The sequence below is a fragment of the Pseudophryne corroboree genome, chromosome 6 (assembly GCF_028390025.1).
Source record: "Pseudophryne corroboree isolate aPseCor3 chromosome 6, aPseCor3.hap2, whole genome shotgun sequence".
Classification (NCBI taxonomy): domain Eukaryota; kingdom Metazoa; phylum Chordata; class Amphibia; order Anura; family Myobatrachidae; genus Pseudophryne; species Pseudophryne corroboree.
Window position 1 is genome coordinate 446053040 of NC_086449.1, and position 21076 is coordinate 446074115.

The 21076-nt window shown below is 42.4% G+C and overlaps 1 protein-coding gene across 3 annotated transcripts in view; it reads left to right on the forward strand.

The window, feature by feature from the left end:
* Positions 1–21076, forward strand: part of TBC1D22A (TBC1 domain family member 22A) — a 1169061-nt gene that overhangs the window by 554724 nt on the left and 593261 nt on the right. For all 3 annotated transcript variants that reach the window (XM_063927120.1, XM_063927118.1, XM_063927119.1), the window contains one exon: positions 4996–5108. In XM_063927120.1, the coding sequence (XP_063783190.1) occupies positions 4996–5108 (113 nt within the window). The remainder of the gene's footprint in view (positions 1–4995; positions 5109–21076) is intronic.

Genomic DNA, 21076 nt, shown 5'->3' on the forward strand with positions numbered 1-21076 from the left:
ATGTATCATTAGAATGCAAAATGTGAGTCACCGTGTATTCTAATACTAGTTCTGAATAATATAAGACTTACAGGCAACTGACCCCAATAATTTTTCTCCTGAAAAAAATAAATAAAACCTAAAAAAAAAAAAAAATATATATATGCTGCTTTTTGATGATTGATGGTTATTTTTGGGCTATTCAATTGCAATCCGTCTTTTCAGGAGAAAAAAGTCCTTTTTTTCATGCAATAACACATGGAATGTGGGATAAGTATCTGGACCCATGTGTTATTTCCAGCTCTGAGGGATGCTTATCGGGGATTATACATAATCCCGGATATCACTTATCTGCCCCCGGTGAAATACTCTCCAGTGAATGTGTGTATGTGTATATATATATCACATCATAATAGTGGGCAAACAGTGGTCATATCAGTTTAACATCGTTTCAGTGATCCGGCACTGTCGTCCGGTTTATTACCACAAAGCGAATGAACATACCTTTATAACAAACATGCCCATGATGTGAGACATCAGCTCTGGGATCGGGGCCATGCACCTGTCTGGCGGCTGCACTTGATTACATCATCACATGAAGTCCCAGCACCAGAGAGCCGTGCAGTGTGAATGGTTACCATAGAAACTAAACAAACAGAGGAACCAGGTGAAACTACTAAATCAGAAAATACTACATCATTCAACAGTGGCATATTATGACAGATATCACAAGAGCATAAAATATATAATATTAGAGTCCAAATAACATGATATTAAACCACACACATACCGCTCATAGTTAAAACAAAAAAAAAAAAAGTAGGAATAAGAAGCTGCTTCATTGAGACCTTTGGGGGTAATAACATCAAGGCACATTATCCACCGTGTTTCACACTGGATAAGTTTACGGGCTCTATCTCCTCCTCTAATAGATGGAGGGATATGATCAATTATACAATAACATATACTATTAAGGGGGTGTTTAAATTGAGCAAAGTGCCAGGCAAACGGTTTATCACTTTTGCCCGTGTTAAGCACATTATGAATCACAGATCTTTGTGCGGACATGCACTCTTTGAACTTTCGTTCCGTTTTGCTCACATAACTTAATCCACATGGGCACATGAATTGATAAATGACAAAAGAATTGCAGGTATGTAGGTGGTGTATCCTAATTGTTTTACCAGTATGAAGATGGGGTAAAAAGAATTATCCACAATGAGAAATTAACATGTAACACAAGTACATCATAGACAACCAGTTTGCTTGGTATGTGACACAGGTTTAACAAGGTCAGCTACATCAGTTTTCTCCAAAAAAATCTTTTAACTTACATCTCCGTGAATAACAGGGCATCAATTGGGAATTCTTTAGAGGTAAATTATTATCAGATTCAACAATTGGGAAATTGGGGCAGATGTATTAACCTGGAGAAGGCATAAGGAAGTGATAAACCAGTGATATGTGCAAGGTGATAAAGGCACCAGCCAATCAGCTCTAATATGTAAATTAATAGTTAGGATCTGATTGGCTGGTGCCTTTATCACCTTGCACACATCACTGGTTTATCACTTCCTTATGCCTTCTCCAGGTTAATACATCTGCCCCAATGTGTTTTAGAGATGGTATTTATAAGTGGTGATGTCACATTATATTAATTAACCCAAGGGAATTTTTTTTTTTTGGTAACGGGTTTGAAACTAGTTTTCAAGAGTTTCCGGCGATTCATTTTCAAAATCTTCTCCTTAGTATGTAATACATTTGGTAAAGAGTTTCCCCTCTGATAAAATAAAATCATCGATCTGTTTGACAGCCACATCTATTTGGTTGTTAATACAATATATGCGAATCATTTGAGAGTACGGGAGACCTTGTATTAGACTTTTAGGGTGACAACTACTGTATGTGCTTGTTAAAGCATATTCCAATCAGTCGTTTTAGTGAAAACAGTGGTGTTAACATATCCATCATTTAGAGAGATCGAAACATCCAAAAGGAAATCTGTTCCTGACAATAAGTATATGTAAATTTAATAGGGCAAGGACCCACATTGGTGTCGGCCAATTACACTAACAAAGTCCGTAATGTCACCTTGCCAAATGATCAAAAGATCATCTATGAAGCGGGTAATCAGCTAACATGATATGCAAAAGATTAATCACAAAAGAACACATCCTGTTCAATGGCAAACATTACAATATAAGCGTAAGCAGGGGCTGCGCTAGAACGCATAGAACAGCCCATTGCCTGGAGGAAAAAATGATTATTATATATATATATATATATATATATATAAAAAATTCAGATTAGTTCCAACAATGATAAGATAAAATCAATAGACATCACTGTAAATAGGCCACTTTTAACCATAAATTTCTTTACCACAAGAAGTCCAAACGAATGAGGAATAGATGTATATAAATTCACAACATCCACACTTATTAGCCAACAGTTTTCAGGAATAATGGGAAGGCTAGATAATTTGTTCCACAAAGTAGTGGCGTCTAGTAAGAAAGTTGGTTCAGCATGGATCAAAGGTTGGAGTACAGAGTCAAGGTAGGTTGAAACAAGGAGCCCCTTGCTCCAATAATATGACGTCCTAGTTGGGGATCAAACTTTTTATCGGTTTTAGGGAGGGTATGAAAACTAGTTCCAAACCTGTTACTAAAAACATATTCTCTTGGGTTAACAAATATAATGTGACATCACCACTTAAATAAATACCATCTTTAAAAAACATTAGCCCATTGTTGAATCTGATAATAATTTACCTCTAAATAATTCCCAATTGATCCCCTGTTATTCATGGTGACGTAATTTAAGATATTTTTTCGTGAAAACTGATGTAGCTGACCTTGTTAGACCCGTGTCATATACCAAGCAACTGGTTGTCTATGCTGTACTTGTGTTACATGTCAGTTTCTCATGGTGGGTAATTCTTTTCCCTATCCTCATACTGGTAAAAGAATTAGGATACATCACCTACTTACCTGCAGCTCTTCTTTTGTCATTCATCAATTTATGTGCCCATGTGGATTAAGATAGAGTGACCAGATTATCCCTTTTACCTGGGGCGCTCATGGATTACACAGGTTCTGTGGCTGGCTGACTTCAAGCCTACACTGGTTTTAATCAGCCACATAACCTGTGCAATCCATGAGTGTCCCAGGTAAAAGGAATAATCTGATCACTCTAATTAAGTTATGTGGGCAAAATGTAATGCACTTAACACGGGCAAAAGTGATCAACTGGTTACCCGGCACTTTGCTAAATTTAAGCACCCACTTAATAGTATGTGTTCTAGTATAATCGATCATATCCCTCCATCTATTAGAGGAGATAGAGCCCTTAAACTTCTCAAATGTGAAGCCCGGTGAATAATGTGCCTTGATGTTATTACCCCCAAAGGTCTCAATGAAACAGTTTCTTATTCCTACTTTTTTTTTTTAGTATGAGCGATATGTGTGCAGTTTTCTATCATGTTATTTGGACTCTAATATTGTATATGTTATGCTCTTGTGATATCTGTCATAATATGCCACTGTTGTATGATGTAGTATTTTCTGATTCAGTAGTTTCACCTGGTTCCTCTATTTGTTTAGTTTCTATGGTAACCATTCACACTGCACGACTCTCTGGTGCTGGGACTTCATGCGATGATGTAATCAAGTGCAGCCGCCGGACAGGTGTATGATCCCGATCTCGGAGCTGGCGTCTCACACCATGGGCATGTTTGTTATAAAGGTATGTTTATTCACTTTGTGGTAATATACATGACGACAGTGCTTGGGCACTGAAACATTGTTAAACTGAAGTGACTGCTGATTGCCCGTTATTATGCTGTGAGTGCCTCACCTCTAAACTATTATATTATGCAATTGTGAGGGCACCAGCTATTTATTGTTCTATTGTTTTGGAGTGCCAGACTTACTTCTACATATATACACACACACACACACACACACACACACACACACACACACACACACACTTACATTTAAATAAGGTATTCTGCAGGTGGGAATTAGGAAATCTGCATAATTTTAATAAACCTCCCCTAAGGGGATTAAAAGGGGGTTGACATAATGATGTCACTACTGATGCATTGCTTACGTTGTGTGTACGATGGCGCCCAGATGGACAATCAGATCAAAATTTGGATTGTACCTCCAGTAGAATTAATAAAGTAGAATTTAATAAACTACAAAAATGGTCCTGTCACTTTTTACTGTATGTGCTACGGTTGTTCCTCAGGTAACACCAAGAACCATGGATTAATAATTACTTGTGTTGAGTTGTTTAACATTTAAATCTTCTCACCAAGCTTTCAACACTCACTTATATGTACAACTGTGAAAATCAGATGCTCCTGAAGGAGTAGCACGCACACACACACACACACACACACACACACACACACACACACACACACACACACACACACACACACACACGTTATGTTATGTTATGTTATGTTATGTTACAGCCTTATTCCAAGCTGGAATAAATTCAGTTTTTCCCTCAAAATTCTACATGCAATACCCCATAATGATGTGAAAAAAAGTTTTTTTTTATTATTTTTTTGTGTGCAAATTTATGAAAAAAAAAAAAAACTAAGAAATTATATATATATATATATATATTTATTCACAGCCTATCTAAAATAGGTTTTATATACATATATGTATATATATATATATATATATATAAATAATTATTTTTATTTTTGTTCACTCCAACATCCTGCTTTAATGAGAGCCGTACTTGTCCCTAATGAAACCTTAAAAAATGTATCTTCAAAATGAAAATTTTAATCTAGTCCTTAAGAGGTGAAAACCTCTGGTCATTAAGTAGTTAACTTAGTATATGTCTCCTCCTTCCAGCTGACACAAGTTGTATATTGGCATTTGTGAATGATCAGTTAGGTTTGTTTCTCTTGTAAATGACTATACATAAACTTGCTTTATGAATCCCTGTACACTGTAATTATTCCCCTGTCTTTTCTGTACATTGCAGCTGAAGAAGAAGAAGTGGAAAATGTTGATGTTTCCAGTCTGCCCGAAGAGGTGCTCCGGAACATTGAAGCTGACAGTTACTGGTGCATGAGCAAGTTGCTTGATGGCATTCAGGTAAATTGATTCCACCTGTCCTCCTGCCTTCTCTATAGCTGATATATTTAATACATTTAAGATACTGCTCTGACTCTGAGTGGAAAACAATGCAAAGCTGAGATCTAAATGTGTGAGGGAAAAACTTACGCATCAAGGAAATATGTCTACAGTGTATTATTTCTGCTGACTTATAAAATGACAGATGTGCTCACTTACAGTTTTGGGGCTCAGAATCCAGAGATACTGTATTCAGTCCCAAGATATTAGTAAAGACTGCAGTCACTTGCTTCACATCAGATTGAGTGTTTGAAGGTAATTTAAGGTTATGTTTTGGAGATCTATCCCTTGAGAGGATTCTTCTGACATTACTGAAAAGCAGTGTTCGTGGTTTGAGCACAAATTATGATAAACATTCTTTGCTTCTCAAAGTACACATACATATATTTGCCTGCTGTAGATACAAAGATTCAACTTGTAGTTTTAAGTATCAAAGATATTACCACATTATACTATGTTTTCAATTAAATGGTTAATTACAGTGACAGTGTGAACAAAGGTTCGTATTAGAGAGACTTTCAGTTAACAAGGGACTAATCACAAAATAATATTTCAATGTGTTGGAAATAATGATGGCTGCAATGTGTTACATTTCCTTCAGTGTCAGGACAGCTCTGATTACACAGATACAAGTTTTTGAAGCTGATTATTGCTAGACCAGACTGAGACTGTAGTAGGCTCAGGCAGTGGCGTAACTACTGCCCCCGCAGCCCTCGCGGTGGCTTGGGGGCGAGGGACTGCGGGGGCGCCACTGATTTAGTGCAGACTGACATGCGGACGAGCGTCCGCATGTCAGTCTGCGGTCTCGTTCCCTCCCCTGCTGTTAAGAGGGACACGGAGGGCACAGCGCACGCCTCCCTTTGTCCCTCCTGGGTCTCCGGCGGCCGCGGGTCTCATAAAGGAAGTGCCGTTCGTGAGCACTTCCTTTATTAGAGTGGCCCGCGGCTGCCGGAGACCCAGGAGGGACACAGGGAGGCGTGCGCTGTGCCCTCCGTGTCCCTCCTAACAGCGGGGGAGCGGCGGCGGCGGAGGAAGCGGGGGGGACGCACTGAGGGGGCATATCTGGCACTGGGGGCAAATTTGGCAGGGAGGGGGGGGGTTTATATCTGGCACTGGGGACATATATGGCACTGGGGGGAATATCTGGCACTGGGGACATATGTGGCAGGGGGGGGGATATCTGGCACTGGGGCATATGTGGCACTGGGGGGAATATCTGGCACTGGGGGCATATATGGCACTGGGGGGGAATATGTGGCACTGGGGGGGAATATCTGGCACTGGGGGCATATGTGGCACTGGGGGGGAATATCTGGCACTGGGGCATATGTGGCACTGGGGGCATATATAGCACTGGGGGGGCATATGTGGCACTGTGGGGGAATATCTGGCACTGGGGGCATATGTGGCACTGGGGGGTATATGTGTACCTGGCACATGGGGGGGGGGGCTATATTTGGCACTGGGGGCATGTGAGTACCTGGCACCGTGGGGGAATATCTGGCACTGGGGACATATGTGGCACTGGGAGCACAGCCCTAGCAACAAGGACTACCTCCTAGCAACGAGCATGACACCCAGTGCATGAAACCCCTGGCAACGAGCATGACACCCAGTGCATGAAACCCCTGGCAACGAGCATGACACCCAGTGCATGAAACCCCTGGCAACGAGCATGACACCCAGTGCATGAAACCCCTGGCAACGAGCATGACACCCTGAGCATGAAAACCCCTGGCACCGTGCATGGAACCAAGAGCATGAAACCCCTGACAACGAACAGGTAATTGAAAAGTAGTTAGAAGCCTTACTGTAGGACTTAATGTGTAATGGGCATTACGGTGTGTGGCATAATGTATCACGGACATTGCGGTGTGTGTCATAATGTGTCACAGGCATTACGGTGTATGGTATACTATATCGCGGGCATTGTGATATGTGGTATAATGTCTCAGGGTCATTGCAGTGTGTGGCATAATGTATCACGGACATTGCGGTGTGTGTCATAATGTGTCAGGCATTACGGTGTGTGGTATACTATATCACGGGCATTGTGGTATGTGGTATAATGTCTCAGGGTCATTGCAGTGTGGCATAATATATAACGGGCATTGCGGTGTGTGGCATAGGGTATAACGGGCATTGCGATATGTGTCACAGGCATTACGGTGTATGGTATACTATATCACGGGCATTGTGGTATAATGTCTCAAGGTCATTGCAGTGTGTGGCATAATGTGTCACAGGCATTGTATGTGCTATAATGTATCAGGCATTGCAGTGTGTGGTATAATGTATCACGGACATTGCAGTGTGTGTCATAATGTGTCACAGACATTGTATGAGCTGTAATGTATTAGGGGCAGTGCAGTGTGTGGCATAATGTATAACGGGCATTGCGATACCTGTCATAATGTGTCACAGGCATTATAGTGTGTGGCATAATGTGTCGGGGGCATTATGGTGTGTGCATATTGTGTCATGTGCATTATTGTGTGCGGCATAATGTCTAAGGGCCATTGCAGTACGTGGAATAATGTATACTGGGCATTACTATAAGGAGGAAAAATGACAAATAATGTAAGGGGCATGAATCAGGATTATTTTTCTTTCCTGTGGTGGCTAACGTCTGGGCGTGCAGGTTGCAAAACTGGGGTATAAGGTAGTCTTTTCCTGCAATGCCACGCCCATTCCAACGAAGCCACGCCCCCTTTTTCGGTGCGCGCATATTTACCCCTTTATTGCTCCCAATTATGGGGGGGGCGCCGAAGAATTTTTTGGCTTGGGGGAGATAAATTTCTAGTTACGCCACTGGGCTCAGGGTAACAATCATTGTAACTTGTAGTGTGCTGCTTGGAAAGCCTCAGTTGTACCCACATCTCAAAGGTAATTTAATGTTATTAGCTGCTTTAAATAAATAAATAAATAAATCAGTTGATGCATATTATTATACATTTATTGATGCATATTATGCTGAATGAGGTTTTCCTACAGTTAAGTCACTCCTATCCACTATAACTTCACTTTTAAGTAGGAGATCCGGACCATTTTTGCTGGATTTAGCTTTGGCTCTGATTCTTTGTCCGGATTTGGATTTGACAAACCACTTTGTCTGGTTTTAAATTTGGATTTGCATATTTTTTTACAAACTAAAATTGACAAAAAAGCTAAAATCACATAATTCATGCCCTTTTTTTGTTCCTAGAGTATTATTAACCTCAATAACATTAATTTCAAGTCATTTTCAGTCAATTTTGACCATCTCACAACTCACTGTTTTCACCAATATTGGCCAAAGGCTTCAGCGAGTTGGCTAGTTACTAAGTGAAAGAGCAGTGGAAAAAACACATGGCAGTTTATAGCACATCTATGAAATATTGCCGAAGCGTACTGAGGGTATAGTGCACAGGACATTACAAACCATTGATCTACATTTAAAAAGAAATAAATCTGGGTTTGAACTGTCAGCTCTGCACAAACTGCGAGGAGTCACAGTGCTTTTAGATGCACGTGAACAAAGCACATAAGGGTAAAGCACACCACACAGTACAAACAATATAACTATATATTTTTTTTCTGTTTTTTTGAACATGCAGCTCAGTTTAAACTGCATAAAGTTATAGGGTTTAAAGATGCTCATGAACAAAGCACACTAAGTTAAAGTGCAGCAAACAGTACAATTTACAGCTGAGTTCAGTGCAGCATACAGCAACAGGCAACATGCCCTTTTACACAGTCGCTATATAGAACACAATCACTTGTGATTCTGGACACATCACAGGCAATACAGCATAGTACAGCACAGTGTACCACAGTGTCCAGTGTGCCCCTACAGTTACTTAAGAGATTACAGCCACCTTTGACAGTATGTTGTCTCAGCACAGACTACTATATACAGCAGAGTACAGTGCCACATACAGCAGTATGCATTTAGAGAAATGGAGCAGAGTACCAGCCGTGGTGCCTTAAATAGGGGTGTGATATTGAAAGTTGACAGTAATTAGGTCGACAATGTCTAGGTCGACCACTATTGGTCGACAGGGTGTCTAGGTCGACAGGGTCTTTAGGTCGACATGTTCTAGGTCGACAGGTCAAAATGTCGACATGAGTTTTTAATGCCATTTTGGTGTCGTTTTCTTCGTAGAGTGACCGGGAACCCCAATTAGTGAACCACTTCGCTCGCCATGCTTCTGGCATGGTGCCTTCGCTCCGCTACCGCTTCACTCGGCACAGATTACCGTTCCAATCGTAGTCCACGTGGATCGTTAAGTATGAAAAGGTTCCAAAAAAGAAAAAAAAATTGTGAAAAACTCATGTCGACCTTTTGACCTGTCGACCTAGAACATGTCAACCTAAAGACCCTGTCGACCTAGTTACTGTCAACCAATAGTGGTCGACCTAGTTACTGTCGACTTTCAATCCGGATCCCCTTAAATAGAATCCAAGTCCAGTGAGAATCCATCACCGGGAGGATGGCGCTCAGTCTCTATGTGGTATCCGGGTCTGGCGGGAACACATAGCTCGGGTGGACTGAGATTTCAGAGTGGTCCAGATCCCTTGGAGACTGCTTAATGACATAGTTATGTGCGGTTAAAAACAGTTATATTTTTATTTGTTTTTGTGTATTTGTATAGACATGCTACTGGCTGTAAGTGGTATTAACCTGGCTTTAAAAAAAACAATGAGATTGCAGAACCAATGTATATCATTATTAAACACCCACTTGTCTTTGTGTTTATATATCTGAACTTGCAGGTTTTTTTTTTATTCCAAAGCCCAAGCATTCACAGTGCCAACTCAGTTCTTCACAATGACCTCAATGTGCTCTTCCAAATTACAGCTGTAGCACATGACAGTCAGTAGAATCACACATATATCCTCACCCACCCCATAAATATCTGCAAGAGAAAATAGCAATGGGAAAATATGTGAGCAATCAAACATTGTGGGTTGTTTGGTGGCAAACCCCTCTGAGTTACATCATCCACATAGTGTTCAGTGATAATATGTCCAATAAGGTTACTCTTTTGTAATAAGAGAATTATTAATATTTACTTTTATATTTGTTACAAAAGTAGTATGGAAGCTTCCAAAAAAAAGGCCATCTTTCTCTTAAAGTTTATCCCAAAAAAATATTCATATTATATTGTGTTTTTATTGTATAGTGCATTATAATAATTTAGGATGACAATGTCCAGGCAGTGCCTTGTTTTTTGTTTGCTTTTTGTTTTTGTATACCATAAATAATAACGGGACAGTTAGTGGAAATACACGGTCAAGTCACATTATTATGACCACCTCTTACATTTGACGTCAGCAGCGCCTAGCTCATGAAGTATGTCACGTGTCATGCACTGGCTTGGTGGGTATACAAAGTGTGTGATATGCTGTCTGAACACATATTACTCGTTGCTGTTATTAGTAAAAGGGGCAGTTTATCCATGTTGCAAAAAGGAATGATCATTGAATTTCTTGCCAAGAGTAGCAGCATTTCTGAAACAACACAGTCATTGAACTGTTCTCATACTACTATGGTGAAGGTGAAGGTGGCTGGACAAATAGAATCATTGCAAATAACCGATGTGGAAACTGTGGAGCACCACATGCCATTGATGTGAGACACACTACGTCCACCTCTCCTCTCTTACTAGACCTTCACTGGCTCCCCTTCCCTTTCAGAATCCATTTCAAGCTTCTCACACTTGCTTACAAAGCCCTCACCCACTCCTCTCCCATCTACATCTCTGACCTTATCTCCCTTTACACTCTCACCCGTCCTCTTCGCTCTGTTAATACATGCCGACTCTCCTGCCTACTGATTACTTCCTCCCACTCCTACCTCCAAGATTTTTCATGTGCTGCACCACTTCCCTGGAATCTCCTACCTCTCCCCCTTAGACTCTCCACCTCTCTACAAAACTTCAAACAGGCTCTCAAGACCCACTTCTTCACCAATCCCAGCCAAATCTCATCCTAACCCTCTGTTCCACGCTCTCTATGTACCCCATCTGTGTCACCCCTGTCTGTCTACCCTTCCCCTTTAGAATGTAAGCTTTCACGAGCAGGACCCTTTTCCCTCACGTGCTTATCCTTTTCCTTGCTTTAATAATCTTCAACTGCACCAAATCCAGCAGTCTTTTGCCACCTGATACTTATTCCAGTGTCATCTGCTGATGTAACTATATTTATTTACCCTGTACTTGTCCTATAGTGTCATCAACTGCAAGTTGCTGTTTTCCTGTTTTATTATTTGTTTATGTACTCTGTAATTGGGCGCTGTGGAACCCTTGTGGCACCATATAAATAAAGGATAATAATAATAATAATAATAATAAGTGCATGTTAGCTACAAAGGTGTTTGAGGACCATCTGACATGTTACAGTGGAGCAGCTCACCATCAAAATGAACCTGGGGGCTACCAGATGTATGTCTAAAAGGACAGTAGAGCCCAATCTGCTGTCCATGCTGCACACAACAGTTACTCTGGCTATTACCTAGTGGTCATAAAACTGACCATGTATTTAGTCTGCAACTGTTAGCACTGTAAGAGAGCTATTGTCAATAATAATACATTGTTTATGCTCTTTGAACCACTTCCATTATACATACTGTATTGCAACTCTGAAAGTGTTTTTCTTTTTATATGGCACTAACAAAACCCTGATCGTTCCAGATAGCATTGTTAGCACTAGATAAGGGTTTCGGTGACAACTCAGAATTGAACAAACTGTTTAATTAATCTCTTCACTTTCCAAACATAACATGCAATGGGATAGATGTATAAAACTGGAGAAGAGATAAATAATTGATAAAGCAGTGATAAGCGCAAGGCGTATAACACAACAGTTAATCATTACAGATTTGAAAAATGACAGGAGCTGACTGGTTGGTGCATTATCACCTTGCACTTATCACTGCTTTATCCCTTCTCCAGACTTAATACATCTGCCCCAGTGTTTGAACAAAACGCTGTTGTTTCTGATCAGGGCCAGATATTCCACATAGAAAAAGAGTCAAGCGCTCATGGGTTCATGCTAATGGTCCAATATATTCAGAGCCGGTAATTATATATGTTAAAAATAATTTGTTTTTATTTATACTTATAATAACATCTATAGTTAATAATCTTAAAATATTAAATATACTTTTTGCAATAAATTAATGATATTACTTGCTGGCCAGCAGTTATGTTATTGGCAAGAAAAGATCAGCTTCCCTCTATGGAGAGTATTGTGTTACAGAAGCTGTGTTGTAACACTGTCAATATTGGCAACTTAGTATCAGTCCGTATGGTAACTGTTGCACGTAAATGGTATAGCGGCTACAGAAGGAGTTTAAATGTATCCAATTACCTCCTTTGTAAATCCAGCGGTGTGGTCCTGCCCCCTATGCCGAGCGTCCTCGGCAGTATTTGAAATGTCTGCGGGGGTTGCCTTTTCTTCTCACCGACTGTAAATTCAAATTATTCCACGGGAGGATGGATGTGAAGACGTTCTACTGGTAAAGCCGCTTATTCCAGTAGGAAGTGACAGAGCTCGTAGCGGGATGGACAGATGGCAAAGGTCCTATATTATTCCCGCTCTGCTGAGCCGTATATCTCCGTGCTTGCCAAGGACACTGCTGCAGCAACAAACTGGTGGGCGGAGACTGACGCGTTTCGTCACGGAAGCACGTGACTTTATCAAAATGATATTCCACATAGCAACCTAGGCGCCCGACTGATTCCAAGGGGCCTGTGGTTGTGCACATCAAGCTATGTCCCATAAAAAGGCTGCCGATGTATTAGTATATACACAGCTTGTTGTCAGGGATTTATTTTGTGTTTAGAAATGAACACAATTATGGTGGCACAGCTCCGTTGTCAGGGAGTCAAAGTACTGCCTTATATGGGCGACCTGCTCCTCCAGGCGCACTTCCCAGAGGTCCTTCCCCACCATCTCCAGTAGACCGCTGTCTTCCTACAACAACATGGCTGGATCACCAACTGGAAGGAGTTATCCCTTACTCCTTCACAACACATGGTCCATCTGGGAGCTCTCTTAGTGTCCAGAGACTTTTCCTGACCTCTGACAAAATATCAACATTACAGCATCAGATATGACATGGTCATACAGCAATGATGAACCGGGGTCAAGAGGAAGGGAAAGTGAAGAATGAGAACACACGTGAGAATATGCGTGGACTGTGCAGAGTGGATGCAATTTGATAGGAAGGTTTATGAAAGTTTCGTGGGTGGTTCTGGAATTTGTTATGCTTGCCTAAAGAGGTGAATTTTCAGGGAATGCTTCAAGGTTTAGAGACTAGAGGAGAGTCTTGTTGTGCATGGTAGGGCATTCCACAGAGTGGATGCAGCCTCATGAAATTCCTGCAATTGTGATTGGGAGCGAATAATGAGTGTGGATGAGAGACACAGGTCTTGTGAAGTGCGAAGAGGTTGAGTTGGGAGATATTTTGAGATAAGTAAAGTGATGTACATTGGTGTAATTTGGTTAATTGCCTTGTGTGTGAGTAAAAGTATTTTATATTGAATACGGTAGAAAACAGGTAACCAATGTAGGGACTGACAGAGTGGATCTGCAGATGATGAACGTCTAGCGAGGAAGATGAGCCTCGTAGCTGCATTCAGAATGGATTGTAGGGTGTGAGAGTCTCATTTTGGGAAGACCAGTTAGGACACTATTGCAATAATCAGTGCGGGAGATAATGAGAGCATGGATTACAGTTTTAGCAGTGTCTTGTGTAAGGTATGTTCATATTTCGGATATGATTTCTAGAATCATGTAACACGATCTTGAGACAGATTGAATGTGGGGAACAAAGGACAGATCAGAATCAAGGAGGACACCTAGGCAGCGAGCTTGTGGGGTAGGGTAGATTGTCGAGTTTTCAACAGTGATAAACATATCATGTTGGTACCTACTATTGGCCGGTGGAAATATAATTAACTCTGTTTTTGAAATATTAAGTTTGAGGTGGTGAGATGTCATCCAAGATGAAATGGCAGAAAGGCATTCAGTGACAATGCCCAGTACAGATAGGGGGACTGGACAGTTCTCCTTAAGGGCTGTTGCACCTGGTATTATTCAGTGAAAACCCATACAGATCCAGTCCTACAAAACCACAGCAGTAGCCTACTTCAACCATTAGGGCGGAACCCAAAGTCGGTTGGCAAGGATGGAAGTTGCACATGGGCCAAACACCACCTTCCTGCCATCTCGGTCGTGTTTATACCAGGAATAGTCAACTGGGAGCTAGACTTCCTCAGCCGTCATAATGTACATGCCAGAGAGTGGTCACTACACCTGGAGGTGTTCAAGCTGTTGATGTACATGTGGGGCCTGCCGAATGTTGACCTCATGGCCTCCAGACACAACCACAAGCATACGGGTTCAGGACAAGGGACCTTGCTGCAGCCTTCATGGATGCTCTGACCGTGCCGTGGGACTTTCATCTTCCATATGTCTTTCCCAGTTGTTTTTCTGTGGGTCTCTTCGGAAGATCATACTAGAAGGATGCACCATCATATTGAAAGATCTGCCATTGCCCAGGCATCACTGGTTTTCTGATCTGCTGGGCCTATCTGTTGAAGATCCATTTCCACTACCCTAGTGACCAGATCTGCTGTCTCAGGGCCCCTGTCTAAACCCAGACCTACAGTAGCTCGCCTGTCTTTGATAGCGTGGCTCTTCAGTTATCCATTCTAAGGGCCAAGGGATTATCCCGGTCACTTTTCCAGACCATGATTATGATGAGAATGCTGGCCTCTGCCCACATTTATTATCTGATATGGCATACATACCTACAGTGGTGCGATATGCATTGTTATGACCCACACATTTTTCGGGTGTCCAGGATTCTTGCTTTCCTACAAGCTGGGCTGGCTCTGGGCCTCCGTCTGACTGCTTTAAAAGTGCACCTCTCAGCCCTGTCCGTATGGTTTAAACAACAAATTGCTCTTCTCCTGGATGTTCGTACCTTTCTCCAGGGAGTTCAACCTCCATAAGTACCTTCAATGGCTCCCCAGGATTTATCATGGTCCTCACAGCCCTTCAGGAGCTTCCATTTTATCATCTGAAATCAATTGATCTGAAGTGGCTGACAGAAAAAACTGACTTCCTGCTAGCTATTGCATCAGCTCATAGGGTATGTGAATTGGGAGCACTCTACTGCTGCTCCCCCTTTTTTATTTTTTATTGGGACAAGGCTGTTCTTCAAACTAGGCCCTGTTATCTTCATAAAATTGTGTCCCTGTTCCATTGTATTGAAGAAATTGTGGTGCTGACCTTTCTGTCTCCATAGCATTCGACTGGTGAGGCCTCTCTAGATGTGGTCCAAGCTCTCCTGATCTATGTGTATCGTACCAGTTCTTTTCAGAAATCAGACACCCTCTTTTTCCTCTGGCTTCCGCAAGAGGAGTTGGCCAGCCGACAAACAGTCTCTGGCTAGATGGATTCATATAACCATTTCACAGGCGTACACTCAGGCTGACCTTCTTGTGCCTGCTACAGTGTCAGCTCATTCTACTTGCTCTATGGATTCTTTGTGGGCAGCATTCCGTGAGGCGTCTGCAGAACAACTCTGCAAGGCAGTTACATGGTCTTTTGTCCACACTTTTGTTGGTTCTACATTTTTGATGAGTACTTATTCCAAGTAATTAAATGAAATTCTTATCTTCTTTCCTCAATCCAATTGACATGTAGATCAGAGGAAAGAAAAAATATCATAGTGTGGCACCATTTTTTATGTTGTCATTTTTTAATTAACAAATGTACGATGACAGAATGAAACACCACATTGTAAAATTGTACATATAAAAGGGCTTCCATAAAAGCTGGTAAATGAATGCAATTACCAATAAAATATGAGCACTGTTTCAAAAGTTCTCAAACACGCATATGTAGGGAATGATCCTTAAATAGAAACAGCATACACAATAAAGAAATTCGAAGGCGTATCCTGGACCTACTTATGGGGAAATAATTACCAGATGATAGAAAAGAACTGGCAACAGACAGTTCTTATTAGTGATGTGCATCGGACATTTTTCGGGTTTTGGATTCGGTTCCACGGCCGTGTTTTGGATTCGGACGCGTTTTGGCAAAACCTCACCGAAATGTTTTTGTCGGATTCAGATGTTTTTTTCAAAAAACCCTAACAAACAGCTTAAATCATAGAATTTGGGGGTAATTTTGATCCCATAGTATTATTAACCTCAATTACCATAATTTCCACTCATTTCCAGTCTATTCTGAACACCTCACAATATTATTTTTAGTCCTACAATTTGCACCGAGGTCGCTGGATGGCTAAGCTAAGCGACACAAGTGGCCGACACAAACACCTGGCCCATCTAGGAGTGGCACTGCAGTGTCAGGCAGGATGGCACATCAAAAAAATTGTCCCCAAACAGCACATGATGCAAAGAAAAAAAAGAGGCGCACCAAGGTCGCTGTGTGACTAAGCTAAGCGACACAAGTAGCCGACACAAACACCTGGCCCATCTAGGAGTGGCACTGCAGTGTCAGGCAGGATGGCACTTAAAAAAAATTGTCCCCAAACAGCACATGATGCAAAGAAAAAAAGAGGCGCACCACAGGTATAGAATGTAGATGGATAGTATACTTAATGACGACACAGAGGTAGGCACAGCAGTGGCCTTCCGTATCGTACTGCTATATATAGTATACTGGTGGTCACTGTGTCAGCAAACTGCAAAACTAAAATGCACCACAGGTATAGAATGTAGATGGATAGTATACTTAATGATGACACAGAGGTAGGCACATCAGTGGCCTTCCGTATCGTACTGCTATATATAGTATACTGGTGGTCACTGTGTCAGCATACTGCAAAACTAAAATGCAACACAGATAGAGAATGTAGATGGATAGTATACTTAATGACGACACAGAGGTAGGCACATCAGTGGCCTTCCGTATCGTACTGCTATATATAGTATACTGGTGGTCACTGTGTCAGCAAACTGCAAAACTAAAATGCACCACAGGTATAGAATGTAGATGGATAGTATACTTAATGACGACACAGAGGTAGGCACAGCAGTGGCCTTCCGTATCGTACTGCTATATATAGTATACTGGTGGTCACTGTGTCAGCAAACTGCAAAACTAAAATGAACCACAGGTATAGAATGTAGATGGATAGTATACTTAATGACGACACAGAGGTAGGCACAGCAGTGGCCTTCCGTATCGTACTGCTATATATAGTATACTGGTGGTCACTGTGTCAGCAAACTGCAAAACTAAAATGAACCACAGGTATAGAATGTAGATGGATAGTATACTTAATGACGACACAGAGGTAGGCACAGCAGTGGCCTTCCGTACTGCTATATATAGTATACTGGTGGTCACTGTGTCAGCAAACTGCAAAACTAAAATGCACCACAGGTATAGAATGTAGATGGATAGTATACTTAATGACGACACAGAGGTAGGTACAGCAGTGGCCTTCCGTATCGTACTGCTATATATAGTATACTGGTGGTCACTGTGTCAGCAAACTGCAAAACTAAAATGCACCACAGGTTTAGAATGTAGATGGATAGTATACTTAATGACGACACAGAGGTAGGCACAGCAGTGGCCTTCCGTATCGTACTGCTATATATAGTATACTGGTGGTCACTGTGTCAGCAAACTGCAAAACTAAAATGCACCACAGGTATAGAATGTAGATGGATAGTATACTTAATGACGACACAGAGGTAGGCACAGCAGTGGCCTTCCGTATCGTACTGCTATATATAGTATACTGGTGGTCACTGTGTCAGCAAACTGCAAAACTAAAATGAACCACAGGTATAGAATGTAGATGGATAGTATACTTAATGACGACACAGAGGTAGGCACAGCAGTGGCCTTCCGTATCGTACTGCTATATATAGTATACTGGTGGTCACTGTGTCAGCAAACTGCAAAACTAAAATGCACCACAGGTATAGAATGTAGATGGATAGTATACTTAATGACAACACATAGGTAGGCACAGCAGTGGCCTTCCGTATCGTACTGCTATATATAGTATACTGGTGGTCACTGTGTCAGCAAACTGCAAAACTAAAATGCACCACAGGTATAGAATGTAAATGGATAGTATACTTAATGACGACACAGAGGTAGGCACAGCAGTGGCCTTCCGTATCGTACTGCTATATATTATACTGGTGGTCACTGGTCAGCAAAACTCTGCACTGTACTCCTCCTATATAATATTAATTATACTAGTGGTCCCCAGTCCCCACAATAAAGCAGCACACTGAGCACAGATATGGAGTGTTTTTCAGGCAGACAATGTATACTGGTGGTCACTGTCAGCAAAACTCTGCACTGTACTCCTGCTATATATACAGCTGCTCCCCAGTCCCCACAATTAAGCAGTGTGAGCACAGATATATTATGCAGCACACTGAGCACCGATATGGAGCGTTTTTTTCAGGCAGAGAACGAATAAAACTGGTGGTCACTGATCAGCAAAACTCTGCACTGTACTCCTCCTAACAGCTGCTCCCCAGTCCTCCCCACAATTAAGCAATAAAGCGGAGAGGACGCCAGCCACGTACTCTCCCTATCATCTCCAATGCACGAGTGAAAATGGCGGCTACGCGCTGCTGCTTATATAAAATCCGAATCTCGCGAGAATCCGACAGCGGGATGATGACGTTCGGGCGCGCTCGGGTTAGCCGAGCAAGGCGGGAAGGTTCGAACCTGCCTCGGACCCGTGTAAAATGGGTGAAGTTCGGGGGGGGTTCGGTTTCCGAGAAACTGAACCCGCTCATCACTAGTTCTTATAAGCATATATCAGGGAAAAGTCCTGGGCTGCAGCTCCAAGTCTCCCGTACGTGTCCACCTCAATGGTCGTCCAAGTCCCTCGCTTGCGGCAGAGCGCCTCTTCAGCCCGGCTCCTCCCTGCCGAGTAAGTAGCAGAGCAGGGAGAGCGCCTCTTCAGCCCGGCGCCTCCCTGCAGAGTATGTAGTAGAGCATGGAGAACGCCTTTTCAGCCTGGTGCCTCCCTGCAGAGTATGTAGCAGAGTAGGGAGTGCGCCTCTTCAGCCCAGATCCTCCCTGCAGAGTATGTAGCAGAGCAGGGAGAGCGCCTGTTCAGCCCGGCACCTCCCTGCAGGGTATGTAGCAGAGCAGGGAGAGCCCTTCTTCAGCCCAGCACCTCCCTGCAGAGTATGTAGCAGAGCAGGGAGAGCGCCTCTTCAGCCCGGCGCCTCCCTGCAGAGTATGTAGCAGAGTAGGGAGGGCACCACTTCAGCCCGCCACCTCAGTGCAGAGTATCTAGCAGAGTAGGGAGAGCGCCTCTTCAGCCCGGCGCCTCCCTGCAGAGTATGTAGTAGAGCATGGAGAACACCTTTTCAGCCTGGCGCCTCCCTGCAGAGTATGTAGCAGAGCAGGGATGGCACCTCTTCAGCCCGGCGCCTCCCTGCAGAGTATGTAGCAGAGCAGGGAGAGCGCCTGTTCAGCCTGGCACCTCCCTGCAGAGTATGTAGTAGAGCAGGGGGAGCACCTCTTCAGCCCGGCGCCTCCCTGCAGAGTATGTAGCAGAGCAGGGATGGCACCTCTTCAGCCCGGCGCCTCCCTGCAGAGTATGTAGCAGAGCAGGGAGAGCGCCTGTTCAGCCTGGCACCTCCCTGCAGAGTATGTAGTAGAGCAGGGGGAGCACCTCTTCAGCCCGGCGCCTCCCTGCAGAGTATGTAGCAGAGCAGGGAGAGCGCCTCTTCAGCCCGGCGCCTCCCTGCAGAGTATGTAGCAGAGCAGGGAGAGCGCCTGTTCAGCCCGGCACCTCCCTGCAGAGTATGTAGTAGAGCATGGAGAACACCATTTCAGCCTGGCGCCTCCCTGCAGAGTATGTAGCAGAGCAGGGAGAGCGCCTCTTCAGCCCAGCACCTTTGCAGGATCTGGTGAGCATGTTGCATCGGCTCTGCCTACAAGGCTTAGTTTTTCTGTCCCACAGTTGTTTAACATTCATACTCTGAAACACTGAAATCACCTGGATGTACATTGTTTTCTTTATTTGTTGGCACTGTGGTTTTTTTTTTTTTTATAAAAGAAAAAAAAAATCATTTTGGGTTTGTATAAAGGGAAACTGTATTAGACACACATAAAACATAGTTTCCAAAGATAAAAATGTTTTAAGCTAATTCTGATTTTAAATGTATATGCAAATATATACTGTAAATTCTAATTTTATTATATTTACTACTTAATGTCATTTAGTTGAAAACTCATATTTTTGTGTTATGTATTTTTTATGGATTAAAAGTCTGACCATGTCCTTTCCTGGCTTTTCGATGCTATTCCAATCTCCTAAGCATCACACAATGATTAAACTGCAGACATCAAGATTCTGGGTGTAAAGTGTGTGCACATAAAAGTGTGCCATTGCTTTACATAGATTGCCCTAAAGCTATTGTCGGTTGCAATAAGTGGCTTCTAAAGAGCCAGTAACTCATTCTGTCTGGCTTGCAACCTGCTGCCAGTTCTACAATATAGGAAAAAAGATATCTGCTCTAAGTAATATACCATGTCACGTACTAATGGTATCTGTGATTGAAACTTTCACAAGCTGTAGCATAATGGTGAATGCACTGTTTTCTACTTTACTCTCACTGTTATTCTAAAGTGTAACACACTGACATGTGTACACCAAGTTGAATTGAGCCCTCTGCAGTTATATTTCACAGAGATGAAATGCACATATTTTTCTGTGGCTGTTGTCATTCAGATGCCCACTATGACTCAGAATAAATATCCCTTGACTGTACAACTTAACATACTTGGCTGCTATGGAATTGTAACACCTGTGTCTTATAGCTGTACCTTTAGTTCCTTTTAAGTTGAAAATATAAATTTCCTACTTTTCTCTGACGTCCTAAGTGGATGCTGGGACTCCGTAAGGA